The 17618-nt window shown below is 40.1% G+C and overlaps 1 protein-coding gene across 1 annotated transcript in view; it reads left to right on the top strand.

The window, feature by feature from the left end:
- Nucleotides 1-17618, top strand: part of LOC117530999 (MAGUK p55 subfamily member 2-like) — a 100156-nt gene extending 82538 nt beyond the window's left edge. Inside the window, 8 exon segments of the mRNA XM_034193992.1 lie at nt 9511-9613; nt 11935-12003; nt 12113-12274; nt 14226-14428; nt 15454-15582; nt 17350-17391; nt 17393-17452; nt 17454-17618. Coding sequence (XP_034049883.1) covers nt 9511-9613; nt 11935-12003; nt 12113-12274; nt 14226-14428; nt 15454-15582; nt 17350-17391; nt 17393-17452; nt 17454-17528 — 843 coding nt within the window. The 3' untranslated portion in view covers nt 17529-17618.

Raw genomic sequence — 17618 nt, forward strand, 5'->3', positions numbered from 1 at the left:
ACTTTCAATGCGGGATCGGACTGAAGGCGGGAGCGCTCCGTCTTCTGCTGGACGTCACTGCAATGATCCGGATGTACAAACAGTTTTCGCTGAGGGCCAAATTTTAGCTGCAAATTTGTAATTTTTAAACAAAGATTTCTCCGCTGAATTACAAATTTGGGCTTGCAGATTTACTTTACTGCATTCATAAGGGTCTTATAAATACATATCAGCTATTTCTTTCTGAGATCTGACCACATTTATTTCAATGCAGGTCTGCTTTAAGAAATAAATCCAGAAAAGAAGGTGATGGTCTAGTGGTTAAGAATTGGGCTTGAGACCAGAGGATCCTTGGTTCAAACCCCAGCCTGACTGGAAAATCACTAAGAGCCCTTGGGCAAGGTCCTTAATCCCCTAGTTGCTCCTGGTGTGTAGTGGGCGCCTTGTATGGCAGCACCCTGACATCGGGGTGAATGTGAGGCATTATTGTAAAGCACTTTGATCATCTGATGCAGATGGAAACGTGCTATATAAATGCAATCCATTTACCATTTACTTGATGGACTGGTAACAAGAGAAGTTGGCCCCTGGGTGAACTTGGCCCTGGTTAGGGTTAGGGGTAAGGTTAGGTATGGGGGTAGGGTTAGCCCTGGGCACTTCACATTGGGCCGACTTCTCCTGTATCTGATGGACCTCCAGACCTATTGGGGTAAAAACAACAAAGTTAAGAAAAGATTGCAAAAAAAAACCCCAAAACCTTCATCCATTTAACAACTAAATAAATAAACAAATAAATATAATAATATAATCATCATAATTTTAAATGTTGCACTCTTCCAACTGGAAGTTTTTTCAAGCAAATCTGATTTGATAAATGGACTTGAAATTAGTGTTCTGTCCAAAGTTTGTCGATGAAACTTGCTATTTTGGTCTAGTGTATGCATACTGGTTTGTCGATTATCTGAATTTATTTTTCTTGCTTATAAATAACATGTTGAGAGCCGAAGCCGCCAAGAGAAAGGACGATTCCAAAATCGCCACATAAGGACCAACTGTCAATCGAGGCAGAATATTTCAGTGTGAAATAGGTGTAGAAAATGACAGCTGAAGAAATGGTTGATGTTTGTGCTGTTTAACTGCTATAGTGCTGCTCACACTGAAAATGTGACCCAGCTGAGCGTGCCAGAAATTCGAGCGAACATTTTTTTTCTGCGGAGACGTATTGCCAATGGGATAGTTGGATATCAGAGGATGGCGTCGGCGTATAGAAAACCCGAGATGTGACAGATCGGCCTCAGCCACAAAGAAGAGGGCCAGTGGAGCCCAAGGAGGCTGTAAAAAATGTACACTATAACTGATTGATGACACTGTTGCTGTTCGCGTGAACCATTGGAGCTAAACTGCTTGCATGTGTGTTTTCTGCTGCATTATAGTGATTAAATAAAGACCAGAGTGCGGAGACAAATAACGGTTAACACATAACTGTCAAGTAATTTATGAGGATAAATTTACACCTTTTACTTGCATCCTTTGATTTTATTTGAAATAAACTAGCTTAAAACAGACATTATTTCATTTTTCAGTGATTTTAAATGCATATAAACCATCATTCTAATCCAATTCCATTTTTTCTGTGAATCTGATTGGTTAATCGTGTGAGATTTCAGACTTATATCGGGGTAATGGTGGCAAAATATTCAACCATTTCACATTTGGATGTATTACTCCACGCCCCGACGGGTGATTTGACGAGATGTCCTTCCTGTTGAATATCTATATTCCTGTTCTAACCCTAAGGACACAATTGTGCACGCATGCGCAGTATTGTTGGGACGGAGAATTGTTGCTTTATGCGATGAGACACAATTCGACAGAACACTGGCTGCGCGCGCTGCTAGCTCTTAGTGCTGTTAGCGCTGTTAGCTTAGAGCAAGAGAAAGTCGCATACCGCCACCGCTAAAATGGGTGAATTTAAGCTACCATACGAAAGTATTGATGTGGATTTTGATACAGAATTACCGTTTCACATTTGATGAATTTGACGGATTTTCACGTTTGATGGATTACTCCGCGCCCTGACCGCTATTGGAGCGACGCTGACTCGGCTTGATGGTACTACTTTCAACTGGTTCAGACTTGTTTAAACTGACTTTTACCTCATTTTTCAAATGCCTTTAAACCACCAGTAAAATTCCCTGAACTAGTTTTGATGTGATTTTATTGCAGTTACATTCATTTTCACTGGTTTAAATGGAAAGGACCTGGAACTAGCCACACCCTTTTCTTTTTGAGGAGGGGGTTTGCTCCATCTCTGTCCCACACACCCTGTGGATATGTCTCATGGAACAAACAGACATCCAGATAGGGACTTATGTAACATATGTCACGGAAGTCTAAAATGGAGTCATTTCAGGCCTGAATTTGTCTTATAGTGGGAGAATTTCTATGGGAAAAGTCATAGAATTCTGGGAATTTGCGGATGTTTAACAGGAAATCCCAACTACATGTGATTGTAAACAGTAAATAAAAACAGGCGTTTCACAATAGGTCCTCTTTAAAGAACTGTTCAAGATGCTACATAAGTCCTATAATCCACCTGTCTGTCTCCCGCCTGGAGCTCAGCTGTCTCGTGGCGACTAAACTGAACTGATGTCTCGCCATGTCCAGCTGAGGCTGCACGTCTGTCCAATCCGCCGCCACTGTACAGGCCTGGCAGGCTTCTTCTGTGTTCGTGCATCACTTCAGTATGAGACAGCATTAAGTGCATGGGGGGTATGGATGGTTTCCATGGTGACAGATTTTGGCTCTCTGCAGCTCTCTTGTCATTGATGCGGCTCCGTCTGTCAGACTCATTGTCGTGTCTGTGGGGAGGGGGTGGGGTGGGAGGGATTCAGGTTTTGCTTTTATGAACTGAATCCTTCAGCCTCGACGTGTCGGGGAAAGTGAGCCGAGAGACGGAGTTGTTACGGAGACAGTGAGGCCGGGTTTTATACCGCACCAGAAGCAGTGGAGCCACAAAAAACTAATGACGTTCCGAAGCTAAATGTGTATTTCTGCAGCCTGATCTGTGGTTAGAGATCTGTGGCGGTCATCCTGCTGACACATTTTCTCTTTTCTGCATCATTCCCCTTCAGGCCTTTGTGAAATGTCACTTTGACTATGACCCATCCCATGACAACCTGATTCCGTGTAAGGAGGCGGGGCTTAGCTTCAGCAGTGGAGATATTCTGCAGATCTTTAACCAGGAGGACCTCAACTGGTGGCAGGTCAGCACAGCCGCCGGCAAACTGGAACCCGGAGCACACGGAACAGGCTGGTTGGCAACACAATTATTCAAAATTTCACTGTAACGAAGCCTCCATGGTGTCGGGGGTTTGGGACAAGAAAGAACTCATCAGATGTCAGTGCAGGATGCAAATTTTTATTATTTTTTTTACATTTACATCTGCTTATTGTTAAATACAGCATTGACCTCTATTAATAAAAGTCATATATATTGTAAAGTGACATGCAAATGTTTGCGCAGTCTTGGGCTTTTTTATACTTTAATTTTTTTTTGTGATATACAAATTATGGGTTCTTAATAATAAAATTTTTAAAATGTATTGGAAACTCATAGTTAAGACAAATTTCTACAACATAATATGAAATAAAAAAGTATCAAAAATTCAAATTATATAGAATAGAACAATAGAATAGTCTTTATTGTCAATGTATTGGGGGGTTACAGTGAAATTGGGGGTGCTCCCGCAGAGCTACTGTACACCACAAAGAAAACGACATCTTATACACCACAAAAAATTATTTAAATATGAGATATGTACTCACACTCACTCACTCATGTTCAACTGCTTGCTCCAGTCAAGGGTGGCGGGGTGCTGGGGCCCCTCCCAATTCCAATGAAGCTGAGACGTGTGAAATATAAATAAAAACAGAATACAATGATTTGCAAATCCTCTTCAACCTATATTCAATTGAATACACCACAAAGACAAGATATTTAATGTTCAAACTGATAGACTTTTTGTTTTTGTGCAAATATTTGCTCATTTTGAAATGGATGCCTGCAACACATTTAAAAAAATTGGGACAAAAGACTGGGAAAGTTGATGAATGCTCAAAGAACACCTGTTTGGAACATTCCACAGGTGAAAAAGTTAATTGGAAACAGGTGAGGCCGAAAACCAACATTAAACGCCCGTGACCTTCGATCCCTCAGGCGGCACTGCATTAAAAACTGACATGATTGTGTAAAGGATCTTACCGCGTGGGCTCTGGAACACTTCAGAAAACCATTGTCAGTTAACACAGTTTGTCACTACATCAACAAGTGCAAGTTAAAACTCCACCATGCAAAGTGAAAATCATACATCAATAACATCCAGAAACGCTGCCGCCTTCTCTGGGCCCGAGCTCATTTGAAATGGACAGACGCAAAGTGGAAAAGTGTGCTGTGGTCTGATGAGTCCACATTTCAAATTGTTTTTTGGAAATCATGGACGTCGTGTCGTCCGGACAAAAGAGGTAAAAGACCATCCAGATTGTTACCTGCGCAAAGTTCAAAAGTTAGCATCTGTGATGCTATGGGGGTGTGTTAGTGCCCATGGCATGGACAACTTACACATCTGTGATGGCACCATCAATGCTGAAAGGTACATCCAGGTTTTGGAGCAACACATGCTGCCATCCAATCAACATCTTTTTCAGGGACGTCCCTGCTTATTTCAGCAAGACAGTGCCAAGCCACATTCTGCACGTGTTATAACAACATGGCTTCGTAGTAAAGAGTGCAGGTACTAGACTGGCCTGCCTGCAGTTCAGACCTGTCGCGCATTGAAAATGTGTGGCGCATTATGAAGCACAAAATATGACAACAGAGACCCCGGACTGTTGAACAACTGAAGTCGTACATCAAGCAAGAATGGGAAAGAATTCCACCTACAAAGCTTCAACAGTTAGTGTCCTTGAGTGTTGTTAGAAGGAAAGGTGATGTAACACAGTGGCAAACATACCACTGTCCCAACTTTTTGAAACGTGTTGCAGGCATCCATTTCAAAATGAGCAAATATTTGCACAAAAACAACAAAGTTATCAGTTTTGAACATTAAATATCTTTGTGGTGTATTCAGTTGAATATAGGTTGAAGAGGATTTGCAAATCATTGTATTCTGTTTTTATTTACATTTTACATCTGTTTCATTGGAATTGGGTTGTATGTACGTATGTATGTATATGTATTCATTACTGCATATACGAGTATACTGTATGGAGTAGTGAAAAAAGGAGGCATATATATATATATATACTGCTGCAAACAGCCCTTATTTTTAGCAGACAAGCTGAAAATATGGGCTTCCTTTATGTAGTCCCCCTTCCATTTTCAGAGGCTGTACATAATTGGACAAACTGACACATATTTCTAAATATCAGGATTAAATCATCATGTTTATAGTCACTTTTCTTTAGACGAGTCGGGGATGAATGCGTGAACATTGGATTTTTTTCATCAATCACTGGGAAATACAGACAGTATAGTAAATCTGTCTGGAGTAAGCAGCTGTCAAAAACTGATGAACTGTGCAAAGGAGTCTCGTGAGGGAAGCCACCAAAACACTCACAACAGTGCTGAAGGAGTTGAGAGGTTTCTGTGGCTGTGACTCAACCACCACACAGCTCCGTGGCAGAGAAGGTTTATTTTTTTATTTATTAATGTACTAAGGAGATGTAAAATTTCAGCTACAGTTTAAACACATGGGAGACTTGAGCCAAGATTTTGTTTTTCTTTAGCAAATCCCATCTCTTTGTAAGGCACCCTGACTGCTTGTAACTAAAGGACTGTAGTTTTGTTCCCCGTCCAGATGCAAAAATGTGGGTGGGGAAAGCGAAAGAACAGTATTTGTCCTCTCTTATTACCTTTGTGCAAGGTCTCTAATCCTTAAATTGCTCAGCGGCTCGCGTTGTACGGCCTTGGCATCGCAGTGTGAAGTATTAAACAGTCCTTTGATGATCTGATGGATAGAAAAGGTATCAAAAATCCCAGATCTCCTGTATTTAGGTTCAGTTATCTCTTTCAATGAGACGGAACGGGGCGATAGAGAAACATGTTGCAGAAAGATTCCTTGAAGATGGCTCACAGTGTGAGGATGGTTGGTGCTCATGTAAAAGAGAACTAACGGTCTTAAATCAACTGCATTTCTGTAGTGCTTTTCTGTCTGATGCAGAAAAGTGTCTCACATTCACCCTTTCCCACATGCAGATGTCAGTGCAAAGTGCTTAACTGCACACTGGGAGCAATTTGGGGATTAAGGACCTTTCCCAAGGGAACCTTCCTGATTTTCCTGTCTGATGGGGATTTGAACTGAGGACCATCTGTTCTCAAATCTGCCTTTTTAACTTTTTTAACCTTCCCTACCCGATGCCCCCCTCCCATCTTACAAATAGTTTGTGTTTCTAATAACATCTCTATATATTAAAAGCCAAGTAACATCTGTGTACGTGTGTGCATACGTGTGCATAACTTTGATCACGGACAAACTGGGGAGAGCTGACACTTGCTGTTTAGTCCATGGACCAAGCAGGTTTTAAGTACCACTTAAGGTGACGAAACAACACTTAGAATCCAGCCTCAGTGTATCGTGACCTACACAAAAATGTAATAGCGCCATCCCAGGGTGGCAGCTGTAGTCAGCTAGGGGTCAGTGAAGAATTACACAGAGGTCAAAAATGTAAAAATGCTTCAGTCATGTTGAAAACTATCACATTACTTGTCTGATCATAACAATTCCAAAAATGTATAGTTTGGACTATCTATGACTGAATGTTCTGGAGTTATGTCAAAAGTTGAAGTTAAAATTGCTCCAATTTCTTTAAAAAATATGCAAATTATTGTTTGGGTTAATGGGGTTCTAAAAAGGAATAGTTTGCAACATCTGTCATGCTTAGTTACTTATGTCACGTCATAGAATCCAATGGATGTTGACCTTGTTTGACCTTTACTTTGGAGACCAACCATTCAATGCAGTCAAAACTATTCATTTTATTTCAACCAATAATTTGCATAATTGTTTACTGAAATTGGAGCAACTTTAACGTTTGACCCCTGTACAAACTGAAACTGATCTTTGTCACCATTTTTGTTGTTGTTTACCCCATAACTCCAGAACATTCAGTCGTAAATAGTCCAAACTATACCTTTTTGTATATTCATTAGATCAGACAAATAATGTGGTTTGTTTCAACATGATTGAAGCATTTTTACATTTTGACCTTTGTGTAATTCTTCATTGACCCCTACCTGACTACAGCTGCCACCCTGGGATGGCTGTATTACATTTTTGTGTCGGCCCGTGATGTGTCGGTTCTAAAGTCAAAAGGGGATCCGACTCCGTACCAACAAGGCGTACCCAATGAAGTGGCCGCTGGGTGTAGACGTCCGCTTGTCTGTTCACATTTGACATTTCAAGGTAAATAAACAATTTGAAATGACCTTGAAGTCTTCAGCTTCACTGAACACTACACTATATATCGACTGATATGGACATACAGTTTATTAATTTAATATCATAATATGTGATACAGTAGCCATTATTATGTCCGCTAAGGACATAATAAAATCATTGCCATTTATTTATTTGTCTTTGGGATTACGTCAAAAGTACTACACAGATTTTGACAAAAATTTTCACCACAGATAGATATTAGGCTATGGAAGACTCCACTAAATTTTGGAGGTGATCTGGATCTGGATCCAGATCTGTATTCCGGATCAGGTTTTCTCTTTTTAGACTAAGATTATGCCAAAACTACAGCACGGATTTTGATGAAATTTTCACCTCAGATAGATGTTAGGCCATGGAAGACTCCACTAAATTTTGGAGGTGATCTGGTTCTGGATTTCAGATCAGGATTTCTCTTTTTAGACTTTTAAAGATTACGTCAAAACTACAGAATGGATTTTTACAAAATTTACACCACAGATAGGCCATGGAAGAGCCCATTAAATTTTGGAGGTGATCTGGTTCCGGATTTCAGATCAGGATTTCTCTTTTTTAGACTTTTAAAGATTACGTCAAAACTACAGTATGGATTTTGACAAAGTTTCACCACAGATAGATATTAGGCCATGGAAGAGCCCATTAAATTTTGGAGGTGATCTGGTTCCGGATTTCAGATCAGGATTTCTCTTTTAGACTTTTAAAGATTACGTCAAAACTACAGTATGGAGTTTTACAAAATTTTCACAACAGATAGATATTAAGCCAAGGAAGAGCCCATTAAATTTGGAGGTGATCTGGATCCAGATCCGGATTCTGGATTGAGATTTCTCTTTTTAGACTTTTAAAGATTAAACCAAAACTACACAGATTTTGATGATTTTTTTTTCACCACAGATATATTAGGCCATGGAAGACAAGATTTTGGAGGTGATCTGGATCTGAATCTAGATTTGGATTCCGGATCAGGATTTCTCTTTTTAGACTTTTAATCATTATGCCAAAACTACAGCACAGTTTTTTACAAACTTTACACCACAGATAGATATTAGGCCATGGAAGAGCCCATTAAATTTTGGAGGTGATCTGGTTCCGGATTTCAGATCAGGATTTCTCTTTTTAGACTTTTAAAGATTACGTCAAAACTACAGTATGGAGTTTTACAAAATTTCACAACAGATAGATATTAAGCCAAGGAAGAGCCCATTAAATTTTGGAGGTGATCTGGATCCAGATCCGATTCTGGATTGAGATTTCTCTTTTTAGACTTTTAAAGATTAAACCAAAACTACTACACAGATTTTGATGATTTTTTTTTTTCACCACAGATAGATATTAGGCCATGGAAGACAAGATTTTGGAGGTGATCTGGATCTGAATCTAGATTTGGATTCCGGATCAGGATTTCTCTTTTTAGACTTTTAATCATTATGCCAAAACTACAGCACAGTTTTTTACAAAATTTACACCACAGATAGATATTAGGCCATGGAAGAGCCCATTAAATTTTGGAGGTGATCCGGATCTGTATTCGGATTCTAGATCAAGTTTCACTTTATATAGTCTTTGAAGGATTACGTCAAACCTACTTCACGGATTCAATTTGCACCACAGATAGATATTAGGCCATAGCAGACTCCACTGAATTTTGGAGGTGATCCGGATTCTGGCTCAGGATTTGTTGGCAGTGATCCGGATCAATATGCAGGTTCTGCAGTAGAAAGATACGACATCACAATGTAAAACCAAGATCAAGAAGATACTATTTTGTATCAGCTTGTGAATTAAATATCAGATTACAACATCTTGAACAGTCTGACCATTCTGGATTGGTATGCAATTATTGCATTGTGTAGTGGAATCCGGATCGAGATAAAGTCGAGTCATGATGTGAGACACATATCTTTTATTTTGAGTCCTTGTCAAACCTTGACAGACGTCAGAAATCTGAGATTGGTCTTGTTTTTGAAGATGCATTTCAGATCTTTTCTGTTACCTATGCGTCTCATGTGTGCATGTGTCTTTGTGTGGTTCATAGGCGTGTCACATCGAGGGGGGCAGTGCGGGTCTAATCCCCAGCCAGCTGCTGGAGGAGAAGAGGAAAGCCTTTGTGAAAAGGGATCTGGAGCTTGCCACCTCAGGTACAGATCTCAGCAGGGACAAACAGGATGAGCAGCATCTGTTCCTGTCCGTATCATACACGCTTCTCACCGCGCTGTGACCACTGCAGAGCCTTATTCTGTCAGCTGGTAACGAGTGTCCAGTCTACTGGTGAAGCTGCAGGGTTTTGATGTTCGCCAACACAGGCAGCGGCCTGATACGACCTCTAAACAAACCTGATCAGTAATCTTCTGAGGTGTCGAGCGTCTCTTAGGTTCGATTTAACTGCTCGGTACGCATTTGTCAGGAAACAGGTGGTGAGTCACAGCGAGCCACACGGAGGAGACGAGGATGACAGCTCCACTGTAGTGTCCTTGCAGCTAGGGAAGGACACATCTGTTTCCTTCCTACAGATGACACCGACTGAGAACACGGCTTGAATAAAACATGAGAATTGTTTGTTGAAGGCTTTGTTTGATGCACAGTGTGATGAGTTGAATTCAGCCTTGAAAATGAACAGTCAAATTTATATTGGTTTTGTTTGCATGTGTGTCCACCGTAAAGAGCAGGGACTCAGCCGATACCCCAGTTACAGGTGTTCTCTGGATACATAGGGATCAATGTTGGTGCACAGTGACACCTAGTGGTACAGATAAGAGAACTTTTTACCAACAGATTTACCACATAGCAGAGCTTTAAATGCTCCATCACTTTAGTGTCATCCCTTTCAGATTTGTTTTCTTAATTTAAAGCTATAGGGCCTTTCAAATTTCACAGAACTGAGAAAATTTAGTTTTTGCCGAAATCCAAGCATTATAATGTAGGTTTATCTTTGTGACATGTTGGAAAATTACCGCTCATTTTGATGAAGAGCACATATTTATCTTGGGGGGAAATTCCATAGTGAATATTGTCTTTTCCTTCATCGCCATCATGCAGACTAACTACAAGAGGACGCGTGTGTGATGTGTTGAGATTATCTGTGACCCATGTTACCTTAACAGCCATAAGATTTCTTGTAACTCACTTCCAAATCTACCGAATACTGGTCATAGTATCTGATCCCTTGAATTTCTCCCCCTCAGGGGTTGAAATTCTAAATAGTTTCCAGGCAGCATGAATTTTGATCATATTGGCAATATCATATTATGAATCCCTTATCTTAATGCTCAGGAATAAAACTGTAGTGGTGCCAAAGAAAATTATTTTTATGACTTCAATCTTTAAAAAAAAAAAAAAAACAGTGACACTATACCTTTAAGTCAATAAATGGATTTTCTTTGGTACCACTATAATTTTCTTCCTTAGTATTCAAGTAATGGACTCTAAATGTCATATCAACAATATGATCAAAATTTTCCTGGCCTGGAAACCGTTTGGAATTTTGACCCCATGGATTAAAATACAACAAGACACCGTGGAACATATTCTGTGGTGATAATGTGGGTGTAGAGGGGGAGATGGTTGGGAGCTTCTGACTCTAAAATGGCAAACTATGTTTGTCTGATGTATTGTCCATCTTGAATATCCTTGATTGTGCACTATACTCTTATATACAGTATAAATTTTAAAGTTTTTAACAAAAAGACATGCTGGGAAATGATACGAAGTCATGCTAGCAGTACCCAGGGATCCTCTGAAGAGACCTAGTATGCTCACGTTTCACCTTGCTGTGGCAAATAGATGGTTATTTTAGAGATGTGAGAATGGACCGATTGTCTGCCTGGGTGGTTGCCATCCATTACATATGCTAATGTTAGCATCGTGTAGCCAATGAAACATGGTCGACCTTCAGTTGTGTCTGAAAGCGGCAAAAAAGATGTTGTGAAATGGAAACAGAAAGAAAACATGCTGACACGCCTCATAAACACCAGAGATCCCGTTGGGAAGAAATTTAGATTAAGTTTGAATAAATGCCGCACAGAAGTTTGGCAGGATATCTGCTGGACAGGTAATACAACAAACACAGGTCTGCTGTGTCGGTTCTTAATAATGATGTGTTTTTACTTGGTTTGCCAAAATGTGCCACTGAGGAGAAGAATGTTTTTGTTGTTGTTTTTTTATTAAACTCAATTTTTTTTTCCATAATTGTACGTCAGACGTTTCCACGGAATGCAGCATGAAGTTTGAATCTGCAAGACCTCGTAAAGTAAACTCATTACATTTGCAACGGAATCTCCCCAAAATACTTTACAAGCAATAAAATAAGATGTAATTTTGCAACGTGCCACAGAAATAAAGGCATTTCATAATATCTAGATTCCAATGCAAAGCAAATCTCGTCAATTTCCTGGAGAATCGAATGACTTTGTTGACTTGGGTGCAGTTTTCATTTTGCATTTCTTGCCTGTGCCTTGCTCAGGTCCTCTGTGCGCTGGGATGGGAGGCAAGAAGAAGAAAAAAATGATGTATTTGACCACCAAGAACGCAGGTTTGGTCCTTTTAAACTGAACATTTACAACATCACGTCTGTGCTGTTTGGATCGAGATCTTCATCCGCGTCAGTCGCTTCAACCCCTTCCTGCCTGCCTCCCAATTAGAATTCGATCGGCACGAGTTGCGTATCTACGAGGAGGTGGCAAAAGTCTCGCCTTTCAGGAGGAAGACGCTGGTTCTGATTGGTGCTCAGGGAGTGGGCCGGCGGAGTCTGAAGAACAAGTTGCTGGTGTCGGATCCCCAGCGGTACAGCACCACCATCCCCTGTGAGTGCTTTGATTCTTTATGTTGCAACACTGTTGTCTTCTCATTGACGTTTGTCTTCTGTCCCCACATGTGTATGTCCCGGTCACCATGCTGGGCTGTGAAAATAAATTTAGTGGCTTCTTGATAGTCGATTTATTACTGGTGCCAAGGAGGTTATGTGTTACCGTTGTTTGCCTGCCAGCAGGATTATGTTAAAGCTGTTAGGCTGATTTTCATGGCATGTGGTGGAGGGTTGAAGCCTGGGCCAAGGAAGGAACCATTAGATTTTGGAGCAAATCCAGAAGTGATTTTCCACTTTATTAACGCTTTAATGTTCAGCTCAACTGTTTGGTAGAGCATGTTAATGTCACTCTACTAAACAATATGAGGCCATTAAAGGGTGAAAAAAACTGAGATGGGCGCTCACTCAGTTGGATACGTTGTTGGGCTTCCAGTTTGTAGAGATGGGTTTGATTCCCATTCATGCTGTCTGTCTATGTGCCTGGACAATAACCTTGATCTGTATTGTCTCACTCCACCCTGCTGTAAATGGGTACCAGCCTCGGTTGGAGAAGTAACCTGTGTCGGACTGTTGGCCCATCTAGGGGGAGTTGTGGATGCTCATCTGTGAAGGTAGAAGCTACGGAATGCAGTGCTAAGCTTCAGGGCTGGTATAACACTCACTTACTTTAACATTATAAGACACAGGCTCTTTTGATATGTTGATTTGTTACTGAGAAAATGTGAAATGAGGAAAAATAATTCTGGATTATTCATAGTTGAAAAGTTGATGGTTGCTTCATATTGTCAAGACACAGTACTGAAAGTACTAGGCCAGGGTCATCCCCTGCTAGCATTCGTCTTTGTTGATGCAACACATTGTTTCTCCAATTTCACGACTAAACATCTGATCAGTTGACAGGTTGTTTGGTTGATTAGTTGGTTTGTTGATTGGTTCATAGGTTGTTTGGTTGATTGGTTGGTTGGTTGGTTGGTATGTTGTTTGGTTGATTAGTTGGTCAGTTGTTTGGTAGGTGGTTTGGTTGGTTGTTAGGTTGCTTGGTTGATTAGTTGGTTAGTTGTTTGGTACGGAGGTTGTTTGGTTGTTTGGTAGGCTGTTTGGTTGATTAGTTGGTTAGTTGTTTGTTTGTTTGGTAGGTTGCTTGGTTGATTAGTTGGTTTGTTGTTTGGTTCGTAGGTTGCTTGGTTGGTTGGCAGGTTGTTTGGTTGATTAGTTGGGTTGTTTGGTAGGTTGTTTGGTTTATTAGTTGGTTAGTTGTTTGGTTTGGAGGTTGTTTGGTAGGCTGTTTGGTTGATTAGTTGGTTAGTTGTTTGTTAGGTTGCTTGGTTGATTAGTTGGTTAGTTGTTTGGTTGGTTGGTAGGTTGCTTGGTTGATTAGTTGGTTTGTTGTTTGGTTCATAGGTTGCTTGGTTGGTTGGCAGGTTGTTTGGTTGATTAGTTGGGTTGTTATTTGGTAGGTTGGTTGATTAGTTGGTTAGTTGTTTGGTTCGCAGGTTGTTTGGTAGGCTGTTTGGTTGATTAGTTGGTTAGTTGTTTGGTTGGTTGGTAGGTTGCTTGGTTGATTAGTTGGTTTGTTGTTTGGTAGGTTTTTTGGTTGATTAGTTGGTTTGTTGTTTGGTTCATAGATTGTTTGGTTGGTTGACAGGTTGTCCATCCTACCACATCCTATCAGTACCACAAAAACAGTAAATGCTGCCATCTTGTGTCCACCTACTGGGCTGTCATCTTGTAAAAAATATTGCAGTATTACTTTATTGGTAGTTTGAGGACCAGCCTCCAATTGTGTGCAGTTTTGAGTTGGCTGAATGTTTTTAGTGACTGGATAATGTCAACAATCCTTTCTTTTTTTTAATCAAAATTTTGATTTTCTCTTGGGATTTGCAATCAAAATTTAGTGAGCGATCTCTCTCTCTCTCTCTCTCGCTCTCTCTCTTTATTTAAATCCTCAGTCACATCTAGAAAGCCAAAAGTGGACGAGCGAGACGGGCAGGTGTACTTATTCATGACCCGCAGTGAAATGGAGTGCGACATCAGAAATGGTCGCTTCTTGGAGCACGGCGAGTACGATGGCAACCTGTACGGCACCAAGATCAACTCCATCCACGAAGTCACCGAAACGGGGAAGATCTGTATTCTGGATGTCAATCCACAGGTGCGGGAAGCTTTCAAACCCACTCTGACTCTCCCCCCAGGGGACGCCGAGCTTCTGGTCTTTGGAGTTACTTTTCTGAAACCAAAACCTGAGAATTAAGATTCCTCCATTTGGTCAATTAAATAGAATGTTATTTCATTTTTTTCTTTCTGTTATTTCTGGGTTTTGAAAACAATCTTGTAAAGAAAATGAACAGGATATAAAAGTATAGAAAATTGAGAAATGTTTCCACAAACACTTTTATGTGCCAAAAACATTTGAGATTGATGATTGAGTAGGCAAATAAATGTTTTCACTGTTTGGTGTGTGTGTGTGTGTGTGTGTACCTGCACCTGCCTGTGGACATGATAACTCAGAAATAGCTGGATGGATTTCCTTCAGACTTGGTGGGAATATTGCTTGGATAGGTATCTAGATGTGACTAGATTTTGGAGTAGTTTTGTCAAAGGTCAAGGAAAATGTCTTTATTGTATATCTCATCAACCCAAAGCCTAGATGGATCAAACTTGATGGGCATGTCACTTGGATAAATATCTAAAGGTAACGAAATTTTGAAGTAGTTTGGTCAAAGGTAAAGATCAAGGAAAATGTTGTCCAAAAAAACCCCCCCAATTCTTTGTATGTCTCATCAACCCAGAACCCTCGATGGATCAAAGTTGGTGGGGAAGTTACTTGGATAGAACTCTAAAGGTGATTCAATTTTGAAGTACTTTTGTCAAACAACAAGGTCATGGTAAACATGGTCTGTAGGCATCCGCCCTCTGAAAATGGGGTCAGATTAATTAATTTCTCCCTTGATTCTAACTTTCAGTCTTATTTCTGTAAACCATGTGTACACTTTAATTCATTCATTTTCCAAAAATCTTATGAAACATTGTCATTCTGAGCACATTGTCAATATTTACTAAAAAAAGATATCACAATATAAAATGTACTTAATTGATTTTTTTACTGACACATTACATTAGCTGTGTTAATATGGTTTAATCTGCATTAATTGTTTAGTTTTTTGTTTCTCTTTGCAGGCACTCAAAGTGCTGCGAACGTCAGAGTTCTTGCCCTATGTTGTGTTCATCGAAGCCCCAGACTTTGAGGTTCTCAAAGCCATGAACAGGATGGCGATCGAGATGGGTGTGGTCACAAAACAGCTAACGGTGAGTTTTCCAAATCAGCCACAGGATTAGACTTGACGTGTTGACTGTTCTTTTGATGGGAACACAAAAACATGCTGGATTTGCCAAACCAGAATCTGAATTCCTCACGCAAACGCCGCAAACTTCACTGTCCTAGGGTCCACTAGTCCTAGGGTCACTAGTTCTAGGGTCCACTAGTCCTAGTATTAAGGAGAGCATGGTGAAGTTGTTTTTACATTTATGGTAGGTCTATTGGCACTAAAGTTGGTTAAGTAATGTTACAAAAGTATGACAATTAAAAAAAAAAAAAATTTAATTATGATGAACTAGCTGGGGTACCCGGCGCTGCCCAGGTTAACCTGTTTTAGACATAAGCCAAATCCCAATCATTTTAATCAAAACAACTGCCCAACATTTGTTTTTGTAATGCTGATGTCTTATAAATATAATAGTTAATGGGCTAAAGTTTGTCCAACAGAACTATAAGAGGTGAACTCCCCAAACTAAGTGGAAATACTTGGTTAAAAGACAAACACATTTGTCCACAAGTCCTTCATGCAGACTTTGTTTTGCAATCAAATTTATAACAAAATTACACACAAAACGTAGGTAACAGTAAATGTAAATATCAATGAATCAAAATTGAGGTAGTGGTGTATTTCACTGTTTTTACATTGCAGTTTTACAAACATAAAATGAATGTATTCAGACAGGAAAGCAAACTGGGTTGTACAGGACAATCAGGTGCTTAACAGATGAGAACATAAAGTAGCTGAAGAAAGGGATTAAATAAACAGATGGCCAACACATATACAGGGCTGGAAATTTGAATCTGCCTGGTCACACCCACAGCCTCAGCCTAAGCATGTTGTTTTGCTGAGTGTGCCGTGGCTGTGCTGTGCTGAGTGTGCTGTAGAAAGGGATTCAATAAACAGATGGCCAACACATATACAGGGCTGGAAATTTTTAATCTGCCTGGTCATACCCACAGCTGGCTATTTTGGGGGTAATTTTTAGTTCAACTTTTAAAAAATTGGTACCAGTTTGTTCTCCATGTAATGAGGATTCAGAATATATAGTTTTTAAGGCTACATATTATAGTTTGGGAGTTTATTGCACATGGTACAACACTGTATGGTCTTACATAAATGGCTATTTTGGGGTAATTTTCAGTTCAACTTTTAAAAAAGTATACCAGTTTGTTCCCCATGTCATGAGGATTCAGAATATATATAGTTTTTAGGGCTACATATTATAGTTTGGGAGTTTATTGCACATGGTACAACACTGTATGGTCTTACATAAATGGCTATTTTGGGGTAATTTTCAGTTCAACTTTTAAAAAAGTATACCAGTTTGTTCCCCATGTCATGAGGATTCAGAATATATATAGTTTTTAGGGCTACATATTATAGTTTGGGAGTTTATCCCGGACAGACAGACAGACAGACGTAGCCCTTTATGTATACAGATTACCATTCTTTGATGATTTTCAATTAAATTAAAGGTGATTAATGGTGTATGTTAACAGAATCATATGTTTTATTTTTGTAAATTGAACAAAACAGGATCTGGTTTGTTAGCTATTTGAAATTATTACATTTATTTGTGAACTTTAAAATCAATTTGGGGTTGTAATATACACCATCAAATAATATAAAGAGGTTAGGTCCAGTGGACCCTAGGATTAGTGGCGCGCCCCCTCATCCATGTAATTGCCTGCTTGTTACGTCCATTATCACCTCATATCTCTCTGTTGTGCTCCTCTCCCTGACACGCTCCCAACAGGACTCTGAACTGAAGCGGACGGTGGACGAGAGCGAGCGGATTTAAACGGGCCTACGGACATTACTTTGACCTCTGCATCGTAAACGACGGCCTGGAGGTGGCTTTTCCGGAGCCTACGGCTGGCACTGGAGAAACTGTCCACTGAGCAGCAGTGGGTGCCCGTCAGCTGGGTCTTCTGAAGGTCACCGAGAGCAGAGCAGGAAGCAGCCAAAACCAGAAGTGGTCAGAGGACAGTTTAGCCCTCGTAACTCCAGAGGGGCAGTTAGTGG

Source organism: Thalassophryne amazonica, chromosome 18, assembly GCF_902500255.1.
Source record: "Thalassophryne amazonica chromosome 18, fThaAma1.1, whole genome shotgun sequence".
Taxonomy (NCBI): Eukaryota; Metazoa; Chordata; class Actinopteri; order Batrachoidiformes; family Batrachoididae; genus Thalassophryne; species Thalassophryne amazonica.